Raw genomic sequence first — 20,671 nt, forward strand, 5'->3', positions numbered from 1 at the left:
TCTCTCTCTCTCTCTCTCTCTCTCTCTCTCTCTCTCTCTCTCTCTCTTTTCTCTCTCTCTCCCCGCCCCCACCCCCGCCAGGCTGGAGTGCAGTGGCACAATCATGATTACAGCTCCCTTCAGCCTCGACCACACAGGCTCAGGTCATCCTCCTGTCTTAGCCTCCTGGGTAGCTGAGACTACAGGTGCACACCACCACACCCAAATAACTTTTGTATTTTTTGTAGAGACGAGGTTTTGCCATGTTGCTCAGATTGGTCTTAAACACCTAGATTCAAGTGATCCACCCATCCGCCTCGGCCTCCCAAAGTGCTGGGATTATAGGCATGAGCCACCATACCTGGCCAGAACATGGGGTTCTCATCTTAATGGTCTCTGCAGTTGCTTGCCAAAAATCATGCAATAAATAAGAAAAAATATAAGAATGTTCCTAAGACAGATTAAGAATAGTGTATTGTTTCCAAATACCAGGCTTTCCTTCCTGCATATATAGCACATTTCCATATATTTTCAGTGACATGAAGGCTAATGAGAAAGCTCTTTGGAACACAATGGAAACCTTCCTGCTCTGTAACAAGAGGAAAAAATCCTAAGGGGTGGATGAAATTCCTGGAGGTTTTACCGGATTAGCCCATTAACATCATGTCCCATTACTGAACACCAGGAAAGGATGAATCTCTTCTAAGGGAGAAAGTGTAGGTCAATTTCTTTGACGATATCAGTGACATACACATAGCATCAGTCTGGGAAGCCTCCATCCTCAGGAAGAAAGTGGCATTTGCAAATCTACTTTGTTCTCCTCTCTTTTGTACCATAACTAACACACTAACTTTCAGCACTATTAAAGTATAATTTTCAAAAAGGTAAAGTGATTCCCATGCAGATAAGAAATACACATTTTAAAGACTTTATTCAACTCATTAATTAGAAAAGAAACCAGAAACTATTAAGGTCTGAGGAGCTAGGTATGTATAGGCAATTTAAAAAAGGAATGTCAGGATAAAACTACGGGGTTAGGTGTAGCACTGGTTAATATCCTACACAGCAATAAACACTAACTTACAGGGTTATGTTTTCTCCTAGATGGAAATTATTTGCATTTCTATTGGATAAAAACCTACGAATTAACATATAACTTCACTTTAAATCAGTAGTTATCATTGAGTGAAACAAAGTATATGACCGAAGACCACGCTCGGATGGGCCTTTGACTTCATATGACATTGAAAAAAGATACTATTCATATCTTTGCCTTATTTCCAAATATTGGACAATTTTTCCTAATAGCACGTTGAGATTAGGGGTAGCATTTTTCATTTTGTATCCCACCCATCAGCACAGCAGCATCTTAGGTACATAACATGCTCAATCGTGTCTACTGAATAATGTGTTTATTTGTATCAACAAGAAGAAGCCTTTTCAATTCCTCACCTAACATAATCCATCATCCTCATCCCTGTTGCTTACTGTCCATCCTTGTTCATAGCTTTATGGGTTTTTTTTTTCCCTAAAAATATCTAAACTAATAAGGATATTTTTCTTTCTTTATCGTCAGGTCAGCCCAAGCCAGAGGTAACTTGGTATAAGAATGGTCAAGCCATGGATGAGAGTAGCATTGTTTCCAGCTATGAATTCTTTGAGAATCAGTATATTCATGTGTTACATCTCTCTTGGTAAGTGGCTATACCCCTGTGGACTGTTTACTAATATCCCTATATTCTGTCATGTGCTGGTTACTATGAGGTAAGGCCAAAAGATGGCTCATATTTGCTTCTAGAGTCCTAATTTTAGATGCTATTAGCAGGCATCAGCCAAAGCACCCAGCAATGATGATTTCCTGAACTCTGTTCAGTAACTAATTATACTCCCCTAATTTGCTGCTGTCAATGGAGTTAAGCTTTATCTAGAATTTTATTTAAGGTGATCCAGCCACTGCCATCCATTAAATAAGCTTTTCATTTCATCTTGATCTCTCTGGAAAGTAAAGTAAGTGTGATAGGATCTCAGCATTGTTGTCCAACCTTCCATGGGTAGGAAGGAAGGAGAAGTGGCTGGCAGTGATCCCACAGCAAGTTGGTGGTAGAGTTCAGGCTGGAAGCCATACCCCCGGCTTTATTTTAGGAAGTAATATGGTCCAGTACAGTGATTTCAAATTCTTTTTTGTTCCTCCAAGAGCTCTTGTTTGGATAAAACCAGGAAACTCAATAGGTAAGGGAGAGAAAATGCGAACTGCTCCGGGTGAGGCTGGGTAGGGAGTCTATACTTTTGATCCTCAATGCTACTAAATTGGTCACAGTGCCCTTATGGGGGCTCGGAGGAGCCTGAGAGTTCTTCAAAGCATGGTATGCAAATGAGTGGTAGGCGTGGGAGTGTGCTGATAGCCTTGAGTCTGAGATTTAAAAAAAGACTTGTTGAGTTCCAGCTCTGCCATTTTCTTGCTGTATAACCTTGGCCAGTTGCTTAACCTCTCTGAAACTCAATTTCATCATCTGTCTTCATGATGACACAGAGAGTTAAAGAATGTAATGCTTGTAGAAGTTTCATTATAGAGGAGTTGTTCATAAACATGAAGGCTTTCTTATCTCCCATCTATTACTTTGTTTAAAGTAACAGGCTGAGCTTGGTGGTGGCTCATGCCTGCAATCTCAGCACTTTGGGAGGGTGAGGCAGGAGGATTGCTCGAGGCCAAGAGTTTGAGACAAGCCTGAGCAACAGAGTGAGACTTCATCTCTACAAAAAAATTGAAAAATTGGCTGGGCATGGTGGCTCATGCCTGTAGTCCCAGTTACTCGAGAGGTCAGGGTGGAGGAATTGGTGGAGCCCAGGAGTTTGAGGCTGTAGTCAGCTATGATTGCACCACTGCACTCCAGCTTGGGTGACAGGATGAAATCCTGTCACAAAAATAAGTAAATATATAAATAAATAATAAACATCAGACATTATTTTACCATGGTTGAAATGCTTATCTGACTTCCAGCATATCTAGCCTAACATTTAAGATACCCATTACTCATCTATTCTTTCCTTCTTTAGATAATATTCTTCAGGCACCTACATATGCCAGGCATTTTGCTTAATGCTAGAGATGGCGGTAAATAAATAACACAAACATCATCTACACCCTTATAAAACATCAACTCTGGTATAGACGTTCAGTGGTGAACAAAGAAAGCCATTCTTCCCCTTACCACTCCAGTGTACCTGGGAGGCAGCCAGACTGGCGTTTGCTGGCCCTTGACCACGGCCTGGACTTTCCTACTTCTTCATTCCAACCTTATCAAAGTCTCCCCTTCCTCATCTTTATCCCATTCAGCTTAGAAGCCACCCGTGAGGTTCACAGGTGAGATTCCAGCTACCCATGGGTCTGTCCAGCCTCAAACATTCTCATCTTCTTTGATCTTGATGAACAGGCCTCTCTTTTGGTGATTATTCATTGCTCAGGATTGATGACAAGTTCAGTAGACTGTGGGCCTCACAGGGGGCAGGAGCCCTCTCTGATTCACACAAACATCCCCTAGAACCTGGCACAGTGCCTGCAACATAAATATTTGTTGAAAGATTGATGGAGATATCTATCTATCTATCTATCTCCCTTTCTCTATCTATTGTTTTTGTGGTTGGTTTATCTAGATCAATGTTAGCAAACATTTTTCTAAAAGGGGCAGATAGTATTTTAGCCTTTGCAGGCCAGATGCAAAAATAGGCCACAACTATTTACGTCTGTCATAGATAATATGCTTTTTTTTAAAAAAAGAGCATAGTTGTGTACCAATAAAACTTTATTTACAAAAACAGGTGAGGGAACAGATTTGGCCTGTGGGCTATAGCTTTCCTACCCTGGTAATATCCTTGAGGATCTACACGCTGAACCTCTTTGTATGTTTCCCACCCTTGCTTATTTGCTGCTGAGCATTCAATGCATATTTCTTAATTTTACTCTCACAGTAAACCAAAATATTATACCCACATTTTAGCCAGAAGAGAAGCTTGACATGTGTTCTTTTAAGAACTGAGATTTGCTATTACTGTTTTATGTTCCATATACAGGATGAGGATATAAAGGGATAGAGGAATAAGAAGCCCATGAGGAAGCCCCAGAGGCAGGTGGGCAAGTCAAAGCAGGAGGTATACAAAGCAGGAGGAGAAACTTGGGAAGGGAACTTGCCCTGTGGAAGGTTCAGGCAGTCACCATTCCCTGCTCTGAGATCCAGCACCATAAAAATTGAGGATTTGACACAACAGAATCCACTCTTTCCAAGCTCCTGGGCTCCCATTTTGAAAAATAACCCATCTACTAGGAAAAGTATTCAGTCGTAATGCAAGAAAAGTTGGCAGAGCCCTATAATAGATGTGGTCACGTTTTGCTGCTTACTAGTAAGTATTCTGGGCACTAATGATCATGGAAAGTTCTGACTTTTTATACCAGTAGTTCTGAATTCCAGCTGCCCATTAGTATCACCTGGGGAGCCTTTAAAACCCACTGATGCTTGGGCTTCGCTCTTGACCAATTAAATCAGAATCCCAGGTGACTCCAGTGTTTTGCCAAAAATGAGACACGCTGTATGTCCTAAACATTCATCTGCAAAGTAATCTGACTTATACCAGTATGTTAACTGCTGGTGAGGAAAATGAATGGAATTTTGTGCAAATGCCTTTCAAAGATTAAAAGTTAGTTGTTCGTTATAATATTAGTCTCAAAATTTCCTGGTATACACCAACAACCACTGGATTAGCTCATAGCCCAAAGAAGAGTACTTTTCTTCACCTACATTTGGTCTTTCGGTCATTAAATCCAAGCTTTTAGATATTTGAAAGCTCCTGTTTCTGTGTTTCCCAAGGGCTTTTTTTGGTTTAACAAATCTAATCTGCAGTTCTGCTTGGAGGCTAAGAGCCCTGCGGTTGTATTTATGAACCTTTTGATTTTCTTTCTTTCCTCTATCTTCCTTGCATTCTCCTCCTCATGCCGTCCTCATCTCATGAACCTGGGCACTTCAGGCGAGTGAGACGGCGGGGAAGAGATTTATCATTGCTGTTGTAACCTTTACATTACCACGGGTCAAGTGTGCTTGGCAGGGAAGAGAAATGGAAAGCCAAGAAGGCATTTTCAGGGAGAGAAACATCAATAATCACATTATGGTATGCACTGTAGCTTGAAATAGAGTTTTGTTTTTTGTTTTTTGTTTTTCCCAAAAGATGTAGGAGTTGAAGGGTGGGGAGGAAAATGCAAATAGATGTTTTCTACCTCATAATGAAAGCAAATTGCAATGATGTGTATACAAATGGGGAATTGTGGTCTCTTATGAACACAATGTAAAGAAAGGCAGCAAAGCAACAGATAAAAATCTGTCCAGGAACCCGCACTTAGATATACCCTCTCCTCAGCGAGGAGGCCGCCTTTGATGGTTGCAATCACATGGCTGTGCTGAGAGCCAGCAGGAGGGAGGTGGAAGGAAGGGGGAGGGGGCGGAGGACACACGGGAGCAGCAAAGCTCCGCCCCTGCCTGGGCTAAAGGGGGACAAAGCAGCCCCTCTGCTCTCTCATCAACTCTGCCCTAGCATCGGCTGGGCTGGGGACAGGTCTGTAGAGCACCGGGCAGGGACAATGACCAGGAGAACGTCACAGTCACCACAAGCCAATCAGCTCATGGAGTGTATACACGGTTCAATAGTGTCCCCCAAATCCATGTCTGCCTGGAGCCTCAGAATGCGACCTTATTTAGAAACAGGATTTCTGCAGGTATAATCAGTGAAGGAGTTCATATTGGATTAGGTTGTTGGATTGTTACGGTAAAGGGGTTCCAATCCAGACCCCAAGAGAGGGTTCTTGAACCTCACACAGGAAAGAATTTGGGGCAAGCTCATAGAGTAAGTGAGAGCAAGTTTATTGAGAAAGTAAAAGAATGGCAGAGCAGCGGTGTGGCCTACTCGCCTGAGTATACTTATTATTGATTATATGCTACACAAGGAATGGATAATTTATGAGTTTTCTGGGAAAAGGGCAGAGATTTCCTGGTCTCTCCTATTTTTAGATTATATAGAGTAACTTCCAAATGTTGCCATGGCATTGGTAAACTGTCATGGTGCTGGTGGGAGTGTCTTTTGGCACCTAACACATTATAATTAGCATATGAGCCATGAGGACAACCAGAGGTCACTTTCATTGCCATCTTGGTTTTCGTGGGCTTTGGCTACTTCTTCACCGCATCCTGTTTTATCAGCAGGGTCTTTGTGACCTGTATTTTGTGCCTCCTGTCTCATCCTGTGACTAAGAATTCCTAGCCTCCTGGGAATGCAGTTCAGTAGGTCTCAGCCTTAGTTTACCCAGCCCCTATTCAAGCTGGAGTCACTTTGGTTCAAACACCTCTCACAGGGTGGGTCCTAATTCAATGACTGGTATCCTTTTAAAAAGGGAAAACAGAGCTACAGAGACACACAGAGAAAAAATGGCGGTGGGAAGACAGAGACAGAGATTGGGGTGATGCAATGGCAAGCAGAGACATGCCAAAAATTGCCAGCAGACACCCAAAACTAGGAAGGGGCAAGAGAAGAGTCTTCCCTGGAAACTTCAAGGGACCATGACTTGATGATAACTTGATTTTAGACTTTTTGGACACGAGAACTGTGAAAGAATAAATTTCTGTTGCTTTTTGCCACGCAGTTTGTGGTAGTTTGTTATACAGCCCTAGGAAGCTAAAACATGGGTTTACCGAGCAGTCCTGTAAAAGGAGGCAGGGCTTTTTGCCTACCTGGACATAAGCACTGGCCAGATTTATCTGAGAATGCAGTGTTGGTTCCAGACACACCAGCTGAGTTCATCCAGACCACCCAGTGGGAGATGTCTAGGGACCAAGGGGCAAAAACATTTTTTTCAACTCTGCCCCAAATTCGCAATTGATTATTCAAGGATTTGAAGGGGAAATCAATAAGGTTTGGGTCACTTGTGTTTTTCCCCCAGGGGACATTTGCCAATGTCTGGAAACATTTGGATTATCTTGACAGGAGGAGGCCAAAGCTGCTGCTGAACATTGGACAGTAAGCAGGGCAGCCCCACAGTCAGAACTCTCCAATCTAAGATGTCTGGAGCACCAAGGTTGAGCAACTTTAGCAAACTACCACAAAACTGGTGGGCTCTGAAAGAGCAATAGTTTCTTAGTTCTCATGGGTCTGTGGGCTGGGGGCTGGTTCTCTGCTGGTTTTCCCTGGCTTTCTCATGCTCATTCATGCCACTCAAGTCCATTTAAGGATTGGTTGGGCTGGAAGGTCCAGTGTGGTTTCCCTGGCAGGACTGGCAGTGGATACTGCTGTTGGCTGGGCCACCTTGCTCTCCTCCACATGGGCTGTCATCCCCCAGGAGGCCGGCACTGGTTTCCTTACAGGACAGTCTCAGGGCAGCATTTCAAGGTCATGGAGCTGCAGGGCCTCCTGCAGAAATGAGTTCCACCCAACATCGTTTCTCTCACATTCTCTTGGCCAAAGCAAGTCACAGGCCAACCCACATTTAAGAGGCAGAAAAATAGACTCTACTTTTGAAGAGTAGAGTAGCAAAGTCACATTGCAACAAGGTGTGCATACTCCCATGAGTGGCATTAGCAGCCAGATTTTGTAATCTGCATCTTCTATCTGTGGAACATTTAATTGATTTTTTAAATCATCTATTTGCATGTATCTTTATCCTTCTCAAAAACACCATCTATGAGTGCTCCTTGCCTATAATTTTTTATCCTTTTTTTTTGAGATGGAGTCTCACACTGTTGCCCAGGCTGGAGTGCAGTGGTAAGATCTGGGCTCACTGCAACCCCCGCATCCCAGGTTCAAGCAATTTTCCTGCCTCAGCCATCCAAGTAGCTGGGGTTACAGGCACATGCCACCACGCCCGGCTAATTTTTGTATTTTTAGTAGAGGTGGGGTTTCACCATGTTGGCCAGGCTGGTCTTGAACTCCTGACCTCAGGTGATCTGCCCACCTCAGCCTCCCAAAGTGCTGGGATTACAGGCATGAGCCACCATGCTTGGCCTATTCTTAACCATTCATTTATCCAACAAATATTAAGGGCACTTAATATGCTCTAGAATTCAGTGCCAAGTAAGAGGAAGCAAAGTTCTCTATGATCTCACTCACAGTCCAGTGGAGGAAACAGACACTGAAATTTCAGAAATGGATATTGAACCAGAGAGTGGTCACCCAGACACAAAGTTTTAAGCTGTTGTTTTACACATGTTTCATACTTGTAACCCCGTTTGGATGGTTTTCAATTTTCTTTTCCACTAGAACTCTAACATGCTATTAACTTGCTGCACCTCACAGAGTAGAATGTTTTTAGAATGCGGACTCTGTGACTTCAGTAATGTGTCAGCATTCTCATTTATTTCAGACCCCAGGAGCCGTGGGGTACGGTGTTACCTTCCTCAGGATACTCTGGTTTGAGAGCTCTTTGTAAGTGCTTGTCCTCTCTGCACTGGGGAGGGCCATCAGTCTCTTTCTATACATGCTCACCCAAGGAAACCTAAACCATTTGCCAGACATCTGAAAAACATGAGTTATTGTCCGTGAATGAGACTAGGCAAGTGAGTATAGGTGAATCACTTAAAGATACCCCCTCTGGGGCCAGACACGGTGACTCATGCCTGTAATCCCAGCACTTTGGGAGGTTGAGACAGGCAGATCTCTTGTGGTCAGGAGTTGAAGACCAGCCTGTGCAACATAGTGAAACCCTGTCTCTACTAAAAATACAAAAATTAGCTGAGCATGGTGGCGTGAGACTGTAATCACAGCTACTTGGGAGGCTGAGGCATGAGAATCAGAATCACTTGAACGAAGGAGGCAGAGCTTGCAGTGAGCAGAGATCATGCCACTGCACTCCAGCCTGGGCAACAGCGAGACTCCATCTCAAAAAAAAAAAAAAAAAAAAGAAAAAAAGAAAGATATCCCCATTGCTGGAAGAAACACCTCAGAACACACAACCTGCTGATAGAATTGTCACCATCAACTTCACTTACAAAGAACAGACAATTCTTTCCACTATTGACAGCCAGGGTTCAAAGAGCTGGGTTTAAATCCCAGATCTGTAAGCTGTATCATTCTGGGCAAATTATTTAACTTTTCTATGTCTCAGTTTTCTCATCTGTAAAATGGGGATAATAATAACACCTGCCTAATAGGATTGTTGTGGGGGATTAAACCAACACATGCAAGGAATTTCGAATACTCAATAAATAATAGCTATTTCAGGTGCTTTAAACGTGCTCCCCACTCCAAACTATAATTTTGGAACTGATTAAAATAGGAGAGTTTGGAGGTAAGAAAGGCAGCATTTTTCCCCTCTGCTATTTCTCTTTTGGAGGGTCAAAAAAAAGTAGTTAACGTGATTGTTCAAGGAATCATCAGGTAGAAATAAAGATGACTGAATCTTGCTATGTCTTGGCTAAGATGGAAAATGCATTTCATCCAAGGTTGGAAAGTGTTTTGTGAACTTCATGTTCCTGTGAGCTTAAGTAGGTCTAACAAGTCTTAAGGATGACTGGTAGAACTTTCCGACACCTGGAAGCCATCTGTGTTCCCGACACAGGGCTGAGGCGGCTTCCCGTGCGTTCTCCCTGAAGGAATTCAGCAGGCACGCATCAGGGCCATGACTCAGACCGTGCCTGGAGCCCTGCTTGGATGAGTTCTGAGGGTCTGATGAGGAACTCCCAGTTAGTCCCTGGGTGACAGGTCCCTTCTGAGAATCCACTGCTTGTCATCACATTCTGGTGGTGACTTTAGTAGGTGTCTCAGAAGAGTGAATGGTTATAGGCCATGTTCTGGGACACTCGCTCACCTTTTCCTGGGGATGGGACCTGGGTGGCTGATCCCACCATGGTGCAGACTCCTCAGGGCAAATCATGACTAAGGTGGCAGGTGATAGGTTGATCCAAGAGCCCCTCCCAAGACTTTGGGACAGTCAGGGAAAGGTACACCAATCACTAGAAGTTGGAAACGTTCTGAAAGTCTGTGAAACTGTCACTCCATTGACACCTTCTGAGAACTGAGCAGGCCAGACATGTTAGGGAAGTTCTTGGAGTCAGCCCTACTTTGTAATCACAGAATTAGAGGCAGACACGTCTGGAAAGAGTGAAAAGATGGGGTGCCTCACTCATGTAGAAATCGTGATGTGTTAGTGCTAGGGAACAGCTGACCAACTCCAAGGTAAAGCTCATAAAGAAATTACCTGACAAGGGGAGATGGCTAGTTATGAGCAAAGCTGAAATTAATCAGGCCCTGTGAGTCCTGGGAAGGGCTTTGCCCCCACTCCGTAGGGAGAGGGCAGGACTGAGAAAGGGGTTCAGTTTGGCAGCGTAAGTCTCAGCCCAGCCTATTTCTCCTCCTCATGCACTCAGCTGAGGGCCTCTCATGACAGACCCAAGGTCTCCCTGCCTCTGCCAGGTCCTGCCTGGGAGCCTCTCCTGCCCCTGCCTCCTGAGTTCTCCATGAACCACTGTTTGACTTGGACCTCATGCCCCTCCCTGTCTGCCTCCAGGCTCCATCACCTGGAATTCCTGCTTTGTCTTCTCCCAAGCACATGCTCCCATTCATTTCTATCTGAATCCCACAATGCTGGGCCAATCTCAGTACATTCCATGAGACACCAGGCTACACCTCAGCAGAGTCCCCCTCACATGGGAGGGGAGCTGCCGCTCTGGATCCTCCAGGATTCCCTTCAGGCCACGCCCCACACCTAGGCCCCAGGTGAACCTGAGAATGGGTGAGAATGGGCGTGGCCCGTGAGAGGGGTTAAGCCCTGGGATGGTCCCTCAGACCCTGCCTGTCATAGTCAGCTTGAGCTACCCTACCAAAATACCATAGTGTGGGTGGCCTAAACAACAGAATTTTTCTTTCTCACCATCCTGGAGGCTGGAAGTCCAAGATCGAGGTGCCATCATGGTTAGGTTCTGGTAAGGGCCCTCTTCCTGGTTTGCAGAATCTGCCTTCTCACTGTGTCCTCACATGGGAGAGAGAGAAAGAGAGTGCAAGCTCTCTGGTGTCTCTTCTTCTAAGGGCACTAATCCTGTCATGAGGACCCCACCCTTGTGACCTCATCTAAACCATATCACCTCCCAAAGGCCCTGTCTCCAAATACCATCACATTAGGGGTTAGGGCTTCAACATGTGTATTGGTGGTGGTAGGGGACATAATTCAGTAGCTAGCACAGCTCCAAATATGGAAGGGCTCTGGCTATATACAGGGCCAGACTAAGACAATGCCGATGGGGGTGGACAGGGACCCACTGGTTCAGAATCAGAGATTTGCAGCACTGTGTGAGAGCGTAAGTAGACATTCTAAGTATCATAAGTAGATACTCAGCTCTCAAGCCAGATGACCCAGGTCCAATTCTTGGCCTCACCTCTTACTTGAGCAGGTTGCTTAACCTCCATCTGCCACCATTTCTGTATCTGTAAAGCGGGAATGATTACAGTATCTACCTTGCAGGGTTGGGTGAAGATTAAATGAGATAATACATATAAGGAAACTTTTTGAACAGCGCTGGTACTTAACAAATGCTAAGTAAATGTTCATTCTTTCTGCCCTGAGATCTCCTGTGTATTGTAAGACACAGCCGTTCTTTTGGTTTTGAGTCGGAGTCTTCCTCTGTCACCCAGGCTGGAGTGCAGTGGCATGACCTCAGCTCACTGCAACCTCTGCCTCCCAGGTTCAAGCAATTCTCTTGCCTCAGCCTCCTGAGTAGTTGGGTTTACAGGTGCCCACCACCACACCTGGCTAATTTTTTTTGTATTTTAGTAGAGATGGGGTTTCACCATGTTGCCCAGGCTGGTCTCAAACTCCTAACCTCAAGTGATCCACCCACCTTAGCCTCTCAAAGTGCTGGGATTACAGGCATGAGCCACTGCACCCGGCCAATTTTTTTTTTTTTAATTAGCTTGGGGTGGTGGCACGTACCTGAGGTCCCAGTTTCTTGGGAGGCTGAGCTGGGAGAACTGGTTGGGCCTGGGGGGTTGAGGCTGCAGTGAGCCATGATCACACCACTGCACTCCAGTCTGGGTGACAAGATAAGACCCTGTCTCAAAACCATACAAACAAAAGATTTGTGGGAGGAATTAACACGAGGCATCCAGGGGTTCTGTTCTTCACTGAGTCTTGCCTCAAGGGAAGCAGCCAGGAGAGCCATTCCACGTACAGCATCTGAACTGGAGGAAGTGATTTGAATGAACTGTGGCTTCCTGGTGGTCAGAGGCTCTGCTGCTGAATCCTTAGGGCACTAGGTGAACAGAATAATCTAACAGGCCTCCCGCAGTTGCTGTAGGAGAAGGCCCCGTTGTCAGCAGCTCTGGTCACCATGTGAACTGTAGGGTGTCAGACAGTGACTGCTCCCTTTCCGTCCTTGTCACTTCCCATTCCCTGCGGCAGCCGGATGGAGATTCTTCTCCTGTTGGAGCTTCTCCTTGACAGCCCAAATGAGGCTGCTCCCTCGGCCCAGAGCAGGGTGCCCTGCTTGCCCATCTGCCTGCCAGTGGCTGCCGCTGCTCACCAGTGGGCATCAGGAGGTGGCAGCCAGGCAGAGGCGTCCTGAGATGGTCAGATCAAGGAGACAGAGAGGGACACAGGACACAGCCAGCACTGAGGCCCTGACAACAGAATGGCAGACGAAGGGAAACCGTTGGCTTGTGACGGGTTTCTTCCCTGACCACAGGTCTCTGATTTTGGGAGAGAAATTCTCGGACCTGGTTTTGCTCATTCCCCCTTTCCGGGTCCAGCAATTCGTTTTTTAAGAAGGAAAACCAACTCTTAACATCCACAGAGTGCATGCGGGGGCAGCTTGCCAGTCATTGACTAGGAAACTCAGCTCAAATTGAGCAGCTAGTGGAGTGACAGCTGATGTTTTCCTGAGAATTTAATAAAGGGACCTTTACCCTTGATGGAAACATTGGAGTCACCAAGCTGGAAGCAACTTCAAGATGTTGCCACTCAGAGCCTGGTCTTGGACCACCAGCATCAGCATCCCCTGGGAGCTTGTTAGAATGGCAAAATCCCAGCTCCCTCTCCAGACCCAGCCAATCAGAGCCTGCATTTTAATGATTCATGTGCATTTTTAATGCAAGAGAAACCCCACTGTAAGGCTTAGGCTTAGCCCACTCCTGGCTATACATTACCTCTGGGGAACTTTAAAAAATTATTTATGCTTATATCCCACCCCTAAAAAATTCTGCTTTAATTGGTCAAATCCAGCCGGTCTAGTCCACTGCTTACACCCTATAGGTCACCCAAGGCCCAGAGAGATCACAGGAGCCATCCAAAGTAACACAACAGGTTAGGAATTAAAGCTAGGGTTAGAACCCCCAAATTCTGTTTGCCAGGGCCCCCGAGTCCATTACGTTAATCACTGCATCTCATCCTACCAGTGCCATCCTCCCGAACAAAATCTATTAAGATGCATCCTGGAATATAATTCAAAAAGGAGTGATCATAAGGACTTCATTCAAAAATAAGGATTCATGGAGCGCCTACTATATGCTGGGAATTGTTCTCACCCTGAGGATACAGCAGTGAATACTGGACGCCCTGATCTCATGGGAAAGGGATAGCAAGAGGAACCAGACATTTAACACACCAGGAACTATGTCATGGGTCAGGTGAAAAAGGATAAAGCGGCACGAGGGAGGGAAGGCGCATGACGGTGGGAAGGTCTCTCTGGTGAGGGGCTCTGAGCACAGAGGTGAAAGGGCAGAGCAGGAGGTGATGTGGCTATTACCCGGGGAAGGCAGGTTCTCTTCACCTTCTCTGACTCTCACGTCAGCTCATTGCTTGTAGGCCATGGCACATGGTCCCGACTTTGGATTTGATTTGGAGTGAGAGGGAGACACACAAGAAGGTTTCTGAACAGAGATGTGATGACATTTTCTGGCTTAGTATAAAAGGATGACTCTCGTCTCAGTGCTGTGAATGTATCCTCTGGAGAAGACTCAGGGCACAGATGGGCACCTGCAAGCAAGCATGGCGGTAATTCAGATGAGACGGTGGTGCCTCCACCCAGGACGGTCCTGCAGAAGGTGGGAGCAAGCGGCCAGGTTCTGAGTGTGTCTGACAGGAGCTGCTGTTGGACTGGATGCTGGATGTGCAAGGGGAGTGAAAGATGGACTCTAGGATTTTTGGCCCGAGCAACTGGTAGAATGGAGTTGCAGTTTTGTGGAGACAAGAAGCGGGTTTGGATAGGGACATCCACAGTTTGGCTTGGGGCGTGCTGGGTGTTTGATGAATTAGCAGAGCTCTGAGACCCTGTGGCCAGGGACGTTGGTGCTGCTGAGAGCTGGGGCTGCCCACCGTGGCTTGTCTAATGGAGCGTTCATCTTAGTCCTGCTCGAAGATGACGGGCCTTATAGATTTAGAGAATAGATTCACAGTTCAAACTTACAATTGTTTTGGTATATTGTCACAATGCTCCTTAAGATCTCTGGGACATTATGCTCACTTGGTGGCCTGTTAGGTGCTTTGGGTGGAAATTGTTTCCGGATAACTTTGAGTTTTCTTTTGATAAGAAGGGTCAGTCATCTATTAACTAAGCATGGTGGTAGTAATGCCACAGGATTTTTTTCCTTTCTGAAATCAGTTTGCCCATTTCTTGTTCAAAGAATCTGGTGGGTCTGCGTTGCTCCAAGAGGCTCAGAAAGCTATTGAAAGTGCAGAGCTTCTGCACCAAGTGGCATCCAGGAAACCACTCCCCACGCATCCCCAGGAAAAGATCGTGGCTCCACCACAAATGTGCCTGTTCCCTGACGTGTTCGCTATTATACAAGAATCCATGTCCATTTATTTAGTTCAGTGCTTCTGAGCTCTGGCTGCCCAAAGGAGTAGCCTAGAAGCCTTTAAAAAAAAACCTGATGGTGAAGGTTTCACCCCATTATGTTGCTTAATTGTGCCTTTTTTTTTTTTTTGGTGTGGGGAAGAGGTGGGGTCCTGGCACTGGTATTTTTTTCAGATTATTTTTATTTTTGAGATGGAGTTTTTGCTCTGTCGCCCAGGCTGAAGTACAATGGTGCGATCTCGGCTCACTGCAACCTCTGCCTCCCAGGTCCAAGCGATTCTCATGCCTCAGTCTCCCAAGTAGCTGGGATTACAGGCATGCACCACCACACCCAGCTCATTTTTGTATTTTTAGTAGAGATGGGGTTTCACCATGTTGGCCAGGCTGGCCTCAAACTCTTGACCTCAGGTGATCCACTCGCCTTGGCCTCCCAAAGTGCCAGGATTACAGGTGTGAGCCACCGCACCCAGCCTTTTTTGCCTTTTTATTTATTTATTTATTTTTGAGACGGAGTCTCTCCCTATCGCCCAGGCTGGAGTACAATGGAGCAATCTCAGCTCACTGCAACCTCCACCTCCCGGGTTCAAGCGAGTCTCCTGCCTCAGCCACCCAAGTAGCTGGGATTGCAGGCGCATGCCACGACACCCAGGTAATTTTTGTATTTTTAGTAGAGACGGGATTTCACCGTGTTGGCCAGACTGGTCTTGAACTCCTGACCTCGTGATCCACCTGCCTTGGCCTCACAAAGTGCTGGGACTACAGGCGTGAGACTTTATTTTTTAGAGTAGTTTTGGGGTCACAGCAAAATTCAGCACAAGGCACAGAGAATTCCCACATACCTTCTGTCCAGCATAGTACATTTGTTACAATCCATGAACCCACACTGACACATCATCATCCCAAGTCCATAGTTTACATGAGGGTTCACTCTTGGTGTCCGTTCTACAGGTTTGGACAAAGGTGTCATGACATGTATCTACCTTTGTAGAATAAACAGTTGTCTCCCTGCCTTAAAAATCCTCTGGCACTGATATTTTTACAAAGCGCTCCAAGTCATTTGCACATTCAGCCAGGGCTGAGAACTACTGATTTAGTCTTACTGTGTGCCAGGCTTTGCTTTCAGCACTTTATAGGAGTTAACTCCCTTAATCCTCATGTCACCGGGTTGATGTCGGTTCAGCCATTGTCCAGAGCTGTCAAGTGGTTTGTTCAATGCTGCCCAGCAGATGGGCCGGCATGTGAACCCAGGTACACTCGCTGCTAAGTCTGTCCCTTAACCACTATGCAGTACTTACTGACTTTGCCAACTGCCTCTGCAATCTGCTCCGAATTGCTCTTGGGTGAAGAAGAAAAGTAAACTTTCCCTTGCAGTTCACACACTCACAGTGCTCCTGGATAGAATTCTGCACCCTCCACACGGGAGCTGCTTCCCACCCACTGCCCCTGTTCTTTATGGCCGTCTCCCCCAGCCCTACCTCCTGCGAATCCCACCTCAGCTCATTGCTTTATTGTCCCTTACACATGACCTGATCATTCCAGCTCTGGTGCATCTGCCAGGAATGCCCTCCCCTCTTCCCACCTGGCCAAAATGTAATTCTTCCCTGCCCGGCTCAAGTTCTGTGCTCCTGGCTTCATTTCCTAAGGCCCAGGCCACCGTGACCTCTCCCCTCCTAACCACCAGAAGTACTGGCTGCCTCAGCTCTGCCTTTTGGAATTCAATGACACTGGAGTTTGCAAATCGCATACTGCTCCGTTTGATACCCAAAAGTCTCATCTCTGGGGAAGGAAGCAAGTCTTCTACTAATTTCCTGTTTCCCTTCTCAAGTCCCATGCAGTGTGCTAAGCATGTATAGTTGTAGGTCCAGCAGGACACATGGGAGAACAGGGTGTTCCTGCTCATTTGGGGGCCACAGGTCACGTCAGATATGGAGAGCAAGAGCGTTTGCTCCTCATCCCCGGTCTGTGGTATAAAACGCAGTTAGGATCTTACAGAATTATTTTCCATCCCTTTCTATATAACTATTTTATTTGCTTCCCAGTGAACTGGAAACTGAAGTCGAAACCCCTTAGTATGGGATGGAAAACCTTCCATGGTCTGGGCTGAGCCACCTCCTGGCAGGTGACCCTATCTCTTGATTCACCTGGGACAGCCTCAGTTTCTCCAGCATGGCCCCAGTCTCTGCCTGTTGCTTTGATGTATTAAGGGTCCTTTTCAGGCCGGGCACGGTGACTCACGTCTGTAATCCCAGCACTTTGGGAGGCCGAGGCATGCGGATCACAAGGTCAGGAGATCGAGACCATCCTGGCTAACACGGTGAAACCCCATCTCTACTAAAAAAATACAAAAAGTAGCCGGGCATGGTGGTGCACACCTGTAGTCCCAGCTACTTGGGAAGCTGAGGCAGGAGAATGGCGGGAACCCAGGAGGCAGAGCTTGCAGTGAGCCGAGATTGCGCCACTGCACTCCAGCCTGGGCGACAGAGCCAGACTCCGTCTCAAAAAAAAAAAAAAAAAAAAAAGGAGCCCCCTTTTCACTCTCTGAAGTGTCCTGTTTAAACAGAGAACAATGCAGTTACCCTACCCTCCCGTCTACCACTCCCCCAAGTTCCAAATTAAAAATGGTTCATTGTTTCCTGGGAGGGCCTGAAGCTTTCTTTCCTACCTCCTTCCACATTTAGGCTATTCCTTCTGCCTGGAACGATCACCCCTCCACCAACCACAGACACACGTCATCTTTCCCGCCAAAATCCCGCCCTGTATTTCCTGGTCTGCTTCAGCTGCTGAGCTCCCCAGGAAACCTCCCTTCATGATCTTGCACGCCCCCAACACCTGAATCCTTATAACTGGCATGCTTGCTAATGGTGCCTGGCACACACTGTCCTGTATTATAGCTGTTTGTATAGACACGTCATTTCCCTTACTGGATGGGAGGCTCCCGAGAGAAGAGCCTAGGAACTTCACCTCTTTATCATCCACATAGTGGCTAACACAATGCTTTATACATGGTAGACATGGTGGACGTTTCCTATCATTTTTTTGGCCATATAACTTAAGACATGTCACATCTTCTCTGGGCCTCAGTTCCAATATCTGTAACATAGTTCCAATTCCTATATCTGTTAGGGTCTAATCAGGAAGACAAAAACCATTTAGTGCAGGGTTGCACAGATGACAGCCAACAGGGAACAGTGAGGTCACCCAGAGCCACTATCTCCTGGGCAGCAGAGACAAAGGGAGGAGGCAAGACTTGCAGTTTCAGGTCACAGGCCACAGGGCAGAAACTGGACCTCTGGTAGGCTGTCCCATGGGACCTGGAACTACGGAAGAGATGATTTCTTCTTTCTTCCCTTCCCACCCCCTGATGTACTGTCTCTCTTTGGTCAAACACAGCAAGAAGCCAGCAGTCATGGGAGCTGGGGTGTTGCAGCCTCAGGGGTCAGCCCTGGTGATAGAGAGCAGAACCGGGGAAGAAGGCAGGTGGGTAAGAACCGGCCTGGGAGAGACACAGCTCTGAAGTCCCTTTCGGCTCTTTAGGTGTGTGGTTCAACCAATCTGTTGAATAAATAACTGAATAAATTGGTAAATGTGTGAGGAATCTCCTCATTGTTTTGAAAGATATCGAGTTACTTGTAGAAAATATGATCAAGAAATTCAGAGAATTCTTCCATCTCCAGGACAAACACAGCTTTGGAGCTTGGGAAAGACCAAAGTCTTTCCTATTCCTTCAGTTATTAATATGATTATTGATAGCAGCTGTCAGGTAATAAAATACAGACACTTGGCTTAAGAAAATATGATGACCTTCACCTGGTGCTGTGGCCAAGGAAAGGACACGGATGTCATCGTGTGATTATTTATTGAGTGGAGCCCTCTTCCCCCTCCCTGCTGCAGTGGGAGGGAAGGCTCAAAACATTCACAGCCACAGGAGGGGGAGCTTCAGAGACCTCCTCCCCCCACATTCCTGGCTGAAAGGGTGAAGACACCACAGACCTCGTGTTTCCTGATCTTGTTTTCTTTCACTGGAAAGTGGAATGCATAATAAAATGGAATGTCTGTGGTGCAGAGTGGCGGTTGTATAGCATCTAAATTCCAGAGATAATTCCAAATCTTTTTTTTTTTTTATTGTTTTAGATGGAGCCTCACTCTGTCACCCAGGTTGGAGTGCAGTGGTGCAATTTCAGCTCACTGCAACCTCCACCCCGCCAGGTTCAAGTGACTCTCCTGCCTCAGCCTCCCAAGTAGCTGGGATTACAGGCATGTGCCACCACACCTGGCTAATTTTTGTATTTTTTAGTAAAGATGGGGTTTCACCATGTTGCCTAGGCTGGTCTCAAACTCCTGACCTCAAGTGATCCACCTGCCTCAGCCTCCCAAAGTGCTGGGATTACAGGCATGAGCCAACGCACCTGGCTGAGAATTCCAAATCTTACCTCTAGCTAATACTTCAGCTGCTTCTTCTATGAACCCTGTCTTCAGGGCACCTGGTCAAGTAGCAGTTTGAGTTTCAGCAATTTTAATATTGTTGGGAGCAGGGAAATGACCTCAGGGCAGGCAATAAAGGATTATCCACTTTTCAGGCCACATGAGATTACTGATTTTATTTTTATTTTTGCTGGTGGAATCACCCACCTTCATGGTCAATAGGTAGATGTATGAAATAATGCACATGATCCTTAGGGTAGGATGAGGATGAGGATGAGAATGATGATGAAGAAGATGATGATGATTGAAATGTAGAGACTAAAAAGTATATCATTTTGATGGCTATATTGTGCTGGTAGCTAGAAAAAAATTGTTTGCTTATGTCTTCCTTTTCTACTTGTTTCATTCTGTTCCCCAACCTCTTGTCTTCACATTCCTCTTTGATAGGGTTACTAGTCCTGTGGATTCTTGTCCTGCTTAGTTCTTACTCATATTTCTAATCCTTGTTCGCAAAGCACAAAATCATGCTAAGTTGGCTGAATCCTAAAGAACTTTTAGGATTAGCTCTTCCAGAATTGATGGAACCAGCCTCCTCCTGCCCAAAATTAAATTAGATAGGCCCATGTATTAAGCATTGAATCAGAAATCTCTGGAAGTGGAGCCCAGACGTAGGTCTTCTTTCCCCTTCTTTCTTTATTTGCAACAAATAAGAAAAACCACAGAGGTTACGTCATCAGCCTAAGAGGATACACAAATGAACAAACTAAGCAAAGCAGTGACCCCTCCATGCTAATGCCCATCTTCCAGGGTGCAAAAGCTAGCTGTTCTGCTGTGACAGTGTATCCAGGCTTCTCTTGGTGAATAGCTTAAATCAATGATTCTCAAAGTGTGTTCCTTGGACTTCTGGAAGTCCCTAACACCCTTTTAGGGATCCTCAGGGTCACAAATGTTATCCTAAAAATACTCAAACATATCCAGCAATGCCATTACTAGATATAAACCCAAAAGACTATAAATTATTCTATTATAAAGATATATGCACACATATGTTCATTGTCACACCAATAACAATAGCAAAGACATGGAATCAACCCAAATGCCCATCAATGATAGACTGGATAAAATAAATGTGGTACATATACACCACAGAACACTATGCAGCCATAAAAAGGAATAAGATCATGTCCTTTGCAGGGACATGGATGGAGCTGGAAGTCATTTTCCTCAGCAAACTAATGCAGGAACAGAAAACCAAAAACCACATGTTCTTACTTATAAGTGGGAGTTGAAAAATGGGAACACACGGACACAGGGAGGGGAACAACACATGCTGGGGCCTGTCAGTGGATGGGGGTTGGGGGGGAACAGTGTGAGGGGTGGAGCATTAGGAAAAGTAGCTAATGCATGCTGGACTAAATATCTAAGTGATGGGTTGATGGTACAGAAAACCACCATGG

At 45.9% G+C, this 20,671-nt stretch overlaps 1 protein-coding gene across 1 annotated transcript in view; it reads left to right on the forward strand.

Annotated features, from left to right (window-relative positions):
* The window catches only part of ALPK2 (alpha kinase 2), a 133,376-nt gene that overhangs the window by 6,966 nt on the left and 105,739 nt on the right, over positions 1 to 20,671 (forward strand). The window contains exon 3 of the mRNA XM_023218343.2: positions 1,556 to 1,673. Within this exon, the coding sequence (XP_023074111.2) occupies positions 1,556 to 1,673 (118 nt within the window). The remainder of the gene's footprint in view (positions 1 to 1,555; positions 1,674 to 20,671) is intronic.

This window comes from Piliocolobus tephrosceles, chromosome 18 (genome assembly GCF_002776525.5).
Source record: "Piliocolobus tephrosceles isolate RC106 chromosome 18, ASM277652v3, whole genome shotgun sequence".
In the NCBI taxonomy this organism is placed as follows: domain Eukaryota; kingdom Metazoa; phylum Chordata; class Mammalia; order Primates; family Cercopithecidae; genus Piliocolobus; species Piliocolobus tephrosceles.